This window comes from Carlito syrichta, unplaced genomic scaffold, assembly GCF_000164805.1.
Source record: "Carlito syrichta isolate Samal-C Ts95f unplaced genomic scaffold, Tarsius_syrichta-2.0.1 Scaffold315077, whole genome shotgun sequence".
In the NCBI taxonomy this organism is placed as follows: domain Eukaryota; kingdom Metazoa; phylum Chordata; class Mammalia; order Primates; family Tarsiidae; genus Carlito; species Carlito syrichta.
In genome coordinates, this window is record NW_007259173.1 from 589,282 (window position 1) to 595,441 (window position 6,160).

Sequence of the window (6,160 nt, forward strand, 5' to 3'; positions counted from 1 at the left end):
CACCTCAGCCTCCCAAAGGTGTGGGATTACAGGCTGAGCCACCAAGCCCGGCTATGAGTCAGATTTGATTATTGATCTAGGGGAGATAGGCACAAACAGGTAACTATAATCCGACAAGACAAAAAACATGTGGGAACTAAAAGGGGCTTAAAACCCTTTCTAGGTGAGTTAAAGAACACCTATAAAAGCCGATGATACTGAAATTAGCTTTGGTTTTTACTGAGTACAACTTACATTACTTCAAATCATTTTACCTCTCTGATCCTTAATTGTCTTATTTGTAAAACAGGGCTAGAGACAGCTGTTTTGTCTAATATAAGTGTACAAATCTTAAGAATACTGAAGCTAGTCTTAAAGGAAGGTTCCCCAGAGCTTTTTCATCACAAAAGTATCCAAGAAGCTCTTTTGTTTTCAAAACCGGGACTACAGTGGAAGCCACAGAACATTTCAAAGCTGCTTCAGTTTTAAGTTTTGTTGAGGGCAAAGCTCCTAATTTAGAGCTGTTTGAGAATCCTCTGTATGAAGTTTTACATGAGGAAACTGTTTACTTCCTTCTTTAAAGAAGAGCTTCCAAGGCAGAAAAGGAACAGACACTGAGAACCCTGCTGAAGGAGGGAAGCCAACGTGGACACTAAAGAGGTGTCTCAATGACTTTCGCAAAAGCTTGGCAAGTTTCGGTTGACTCACAGTGAGTGGCGGATGCCACCCTCACCTCCTTATTCTTAAAAGATGAGAGCTGATGAGAATTTTAGAGATGATCTTGTATGACTACCACATTTTAGAGGTGAAGAAAAGAGAACTAGGTTTGCTCAGAGTCAGAAAGCAAGTTAATGGTTCTGCTAAGGCCAGAACCCAGTCTTCTGACTCCCATTCTAGAACTCTATTATCTCACAATTTGGAAGGTACATTTCAAAGATTACAGCAAGTTTGTATTCTCAAGGCCCAACATAGAGCCTGACTGACACGTTTGTGGGAGGAAAGACCACATGGGCTTATCACCGTGAGGGTGGAAATCATGATATGAGAGAGACCTCTGAAAGTCAGGTGTCTACCCTGATGCTTGCCTTGACCTGGCTAAACAGAAAGAAGCTAAAGGACAAGTGATTTACAGGTTTGTAACTCATGGCAGAAATGTGAGAGGTGTTATGTCTCATACTCACAAAACAGGAGGACATTATGTTTGCTTTGCTGCATCATGAGGATCAGGGTGCTGGGATACAGAAATATACACCTGGCTCAAGTCTGTAATCCCAGCACTTTGGGAGGCCAAGGTGAGGGGATTGTCCGAGCCCATGGGTTTGGGAACAGCCTGGGCAACTTGGCGAGACCTCATCTCTACAATAAATCAAAAGATTAGCTGGGCGTGGTAGTGCACCCCTGCAGTTCCAGCTACTTGGAAGGCTGAGGTGAAAGGATCGCCTGAGCCCAGCAGGTGGATGCTGGGGTGGCTGTGAGCGTGCTACTGCACTCCAGCCTGGGTGACAAGAGTGAGACTCCAACTCAAAAACAAAAACAAAAAACAACACCGTCTCTGTCCCCAAGGAATAGACAGCCTAATGGAGAGATACATTAATACTTTTAGTTCAGAGTGATAAATGACAGGAAAGAGGAACCGTGCAGGAAAGTGGGGGTGGTATGGAAAGGCTTTGGGAACAGTGAGGAAATGGTCAGAGTAGGCTTGCAAATGTTAGTATCATTTTAGTCTACTCTTGAAGGGGGAAGAGCAAGTCTGCTGAATACAAGAGGAATAAGGCATTCTAAGTAGAGGAAACAGCATGGCCAAAAGCTTGATGGTATGAGAGACAATAGGACACTGGCCAAAAACAAGTCGTTGAATGTGAGTAAAAAATGGTGAGCAATGAGGCTGGAAAGATGGATTAGGCTAGAGGAGCAGTACTTTGTGTGTGATGTGACAAAGACTGCAGGTAATATGAAACCAACATAGTAATTTAATAAGTGATCAGTGGAGAGACAAGGTCATACAATCTCAGAGGCAGAATGAAAAAAATACTGGAGAATATTGGAAGCAGCAACCATTGAGAGGGTTGTTGCATTAGTCCAAGTTCAGAGGTGTGAACAAGTAAGGAGGCAGTGAGAATGGGGAAGAGGTAACAGGAACTTCTGTGTAGAAGGCTATGATCCTATACCTTATATCAGACACAGTGCATACTTAATAAGTATTTGCTGAGTGGATCTCTTAATCCTGTGACATATCCTCTATTGAATTCCCAGTAAGCAACCCTCCTGTGGGAGAGCAAAGTAGACATCAGAGAAGATATTAAGGAGAAAAATGTTTTTGAGGTAGGCCTTAGATTTCAACCACTTCTTCATTTAACCAATATTTACTGCTTATTATGTGTGAGGCACATGTACTCCTTTGGCAGTCTGGTGAGGTCTATAAGCCTCTTCTTTTATATTGTTTCTTTAAAATGCATAATGTAAAATACATAGGGAAATCCAATTATATTTACACAGAGTTATCAAAACTTAAGAGAACTTTGTGATATAATAATATACATGCTTTATTAAGAAGATCTAACTGTAGATAACTACAATAATTTCAAATTAGTCATAAGTATAAATGATATCCTAAGATATCTGTGTAACTATGTGATATAAAAATACCTGTGATTTCTCTTGTTAATATCACAGATACTGTTACTATTACTAGGGTCTATTGTCTACATTTATAATTAGAGAGAATGTTAAATTTTAATTAGAGGTTAATAAAAGTAAAGATGCAATTGTCAGGGTCACCAATTCTGAATTTGGACTTTACTTTGATCCCCTGGGGATTTATGGACCCAGTGTTAAGAATCCTGGGCCTAAGTGCATTATCAAGGCCTGAGATGGTAGGAATTGAGAAGGAAGAGATTTGTGAGAAATATAAGAGACAGAACAATTTAATGGATCTGATAATTTGATGGTAGATAAGGAAGAGAGATGTTATTCATCTAGGCTGGTACTCAGGTGGCTAGACTGGGGAATTTATGATATGTAATACGTTCAGAAAGGCTTTCATGTTGTTTAACCTTTTAGGCTTGAGAAACAGAATTATTATTGATGAAGATGATTAATAGTTCTACAGATCCTGCCATGATTTGTGGAGATAGGACCATACCCTGAGGAGTTAGACATACGCTCCTAGATAAGTGAGCAGAGCATACCTTTCAGGCTCAAGTGCATTGCTCTTTCTACAAGGATACTGACTGCAAAACTTCCATCCAACTCAGCAGGGGCCTCCTGGGCCAGGCAGACTTCAGCTGTGGTGCTGTTGCAGGGGACCTGGGTGGAGGCAGGAGACTTCTGGTGACCGCATGGTAGAGAGAGCTGGACTTCATCAATCCTTCTGGGGAGTTGCTCAGATTCACTGTGGCTGCTGCAATCCACGGAGTCAAGATCATGAATGCGCTCAAGGTGTGGGGAAAGAGAGGAAAGAACCACATGAACTTGCAAGGCAGCTCCGGAGAGGTTGGAAGCGTTTCGTCCAAACAGAGGATACACACCTGCAAGAGGATGGAGAATAATAAGGCTAGGCAAGCAGGAACCAAGAACACTCTTTAGGCTGGAAGGAAATACTCACTGAGAGTGTTTGTGGTCCTCTCTCCTTTGAAAGACCTACAGACACCAATACATCCATTTGCAAAAGAAACCGTGAAGCTGGTCTACAATGTGAGCTTTCTTACCCTGCCTCCACAATCTTTAATAATGAAAAGTAGTAAGATCTCTGATCTGAAGCCAAAGTCAAGTAACTACCAGGTAGAGCTGTTGAAGAAGGGATTCATGCACTGCAAGGCAACTAGACTTTGATAAATCTAACATTTGATGAAATCAGGAATGGCCTGTTTTCTCTTCTATATAACCCATAGCTCCTGTTTTTAGACCCTCTCCCTATCAGGAAGCTGTCCACGTGCTCAATATAGCTTTGCTTCACCAGGGTTCTGGCAGTAACCCTAAAGATTTTTTCAAGGGAAGTAGGAGGTGGTAGCAGAAGGCTAGGTGGAAGAGTAAGGAAATTAACATTTGTTGAGTCTTTTTCATGTGCCAGAATCTCAGGGGGGCTAAATAATCTGCCAAGATTACTCTTCTAATAAATGGCAGATTTAAACTCAGGGATTTGACTCTTACTAACTTGCTGAATATTAAAATGAGGTTTTATTTATAAAGCAGAAGGCATTAATAGTTCCTTCTTTTTTTTTTTTTTTTTTTTGAGTTGGAGTCTCACTCTGTCGCCCAGACTGGAGTGCAGTGGCCACTTCCGGCCACCGCAGCCTCGACCTGCTGGGCTCCGGCGATCCTTCCGCCTCAGCCTCCCAAGTAGCCGGAATTACAGGCATGCACTACCACGCCCGGCTGATTTTTTTGATTTATTGTAGAGATGAGGTCTCACTGTCCAGGCGGGTCTCGAACCCGCGGGCTCAGGCAATCCACTCACCTCAGCCTCCCAAAGCACGGGATTACAGGCTGAGCCACCGAGCCCAGCTAATAGTTCCTTCTGATTCTCAAACTTTACCTCATTAGAGTCATTTCAATTTAGGAAAATGGAATCAACTGATTTACAGATGGCAGTAAGATGAAACTTTCCCTTTTTCCTTTCTCTCTCCTTTCCTCCCTTCCCCCCTCCCTTTCTTTCTGACAGGGTCTCATTCTGTCATCCCAGGTTGGAATGCAGTGGCAAGAACATAGCTTACTGTAAACTCAAACTCCTGGGCTCAAGTGATCGTCCTGCCTCAGTCTTCCAGTAACTAGGACAACAAAGGTACACTGCAATGCCTGGCTAATTAGAAAAAAAAATTTTTCTTATAGAGATGGGATCTTGCTATATTGCCTAGGCTGGTCTTGAACTTCTGGCCTCAAACAATCCTCCCACCTTGGTCTACCAAATGCTGGGATGACAGGTGTGAGCTACCATGCCTGGCCCTTTTCTATTTTTAGATAACCAGTTTTCTTCTCAATACAATATGTAAATTATTATGATTATTAAAAGAAAATACAAAGGAAAATCACTATAGGAGAGAAGATACTCAAAAGCAACACAGTCTTTACAAAAAATAAAAAAATTAGCTAAGCATGGTGGGCTCATGCCTGTAGTCCCAGCTACTCAGGAAGCTGAGGTGGGAAGATTGCTTGAGTCCAAGAGTTCGAAGCTGCAGTGAGTCATGATTGCATCACTGCACTATAGCCTGTGCGACACAGTGAGACTCTGTCTCTAAAAAAAGGAAAAAGCTCAGACAAGTGAGATATGGAGAAGTATGATGGAAATGGATGATGTAAAAAGCTAAATACCATCTTTGGTAGCTTTCATTAAAAAGGGGTATTTGTGTTTGAATGACGTTAAAAGCCTGTCTTTATGAAATTTAGTTCAAGTGAGCCTGGGTCACTTCAAAGACAGTTTCTGCAGTTCTTTGATGTGACTTTAGGCCAGCCCAGCTAAAATAGGGCAAATGGCATTTGATGAGGTGCTCAATAGCACCAGCATTACACCTGCTAAGTCCAGAGAGAACCAGAGAATTTGGACAATCACCCAGACACACTCAGTTCTCCTCCTTTAGCCTGGCCACCTGCTTAACACTGGGTCAGAGCACAAGGCTAATAGGGCTAAAACATAGTCATGACTCCGTTTCTTCAACTGTAAAGTAGGGGAAATAACAATGAACTGAACAGCAATGTTAAGGCAAATAAAGACTATATTTGTAAAGAACCTCGTCTGGCTATCCCTAATTCATTTTGCACTAGTCACTAGACTTATTTGTCTAAATGCAAAGCTATGCCTCTCCTCTATTCAGAATCCATTATAATAGCTTTCCATATTTCTCAGAAAAAAGCCCAGACTCTTCAGCCTAGAAGGCCTTCAACACAGTACTCGTTTCCCTCTCTAGCTTCATCTCCAATTACTTCCCACCCGACGTGTCCTATGATCCAGTTGTCCCAAATCACTTACAGTGCCAAAAATGTATTAAAAATGCTTCATGCCTCTGAGCCTTTATATATCCTGTTTCCTTCCTTAGGTTACCTTTAGTCCCCCCTTTCCTTGGTTTATACTTAAATCCTTTGAAACTCAGGTCAAGTATCACTTTCACTGAAATGCTATTCTTTTTTTTTTTTGTTGAGTTGGAGTCTCACTTGGTCACCCACTGCAGCCTCGCCTGCTGGGCTCCGG

At 42.0% G+C, this 6,160-nt stretch overlaps 1 protein-coding gene across 2 annotated transcripts in view; it reads right to left on the bottom strand.

Annotated features, from left to right (window-relative positions):
- The window catches only part of C2CD3 (C2 calcium dependent domain containing 3), a 146,628-nt gene that overhangs the window by 48,404 nt on the left and 92,064 nt on the right, over positions 1-6,160 (bottom strand). For both annotated transcript variants that reach the window (XM_008072276.2, XM_021706037.1), the window contains exon 24: positions 3,168-3,506. In XM_008072276.2, coding sequence (XP_008070467.1) covers positions 3,168-3,506 — 339 coding nt within the window. The remainder of the gene's footprint in view (positions 1-3,167; positions 3,507-6,160) is intronic.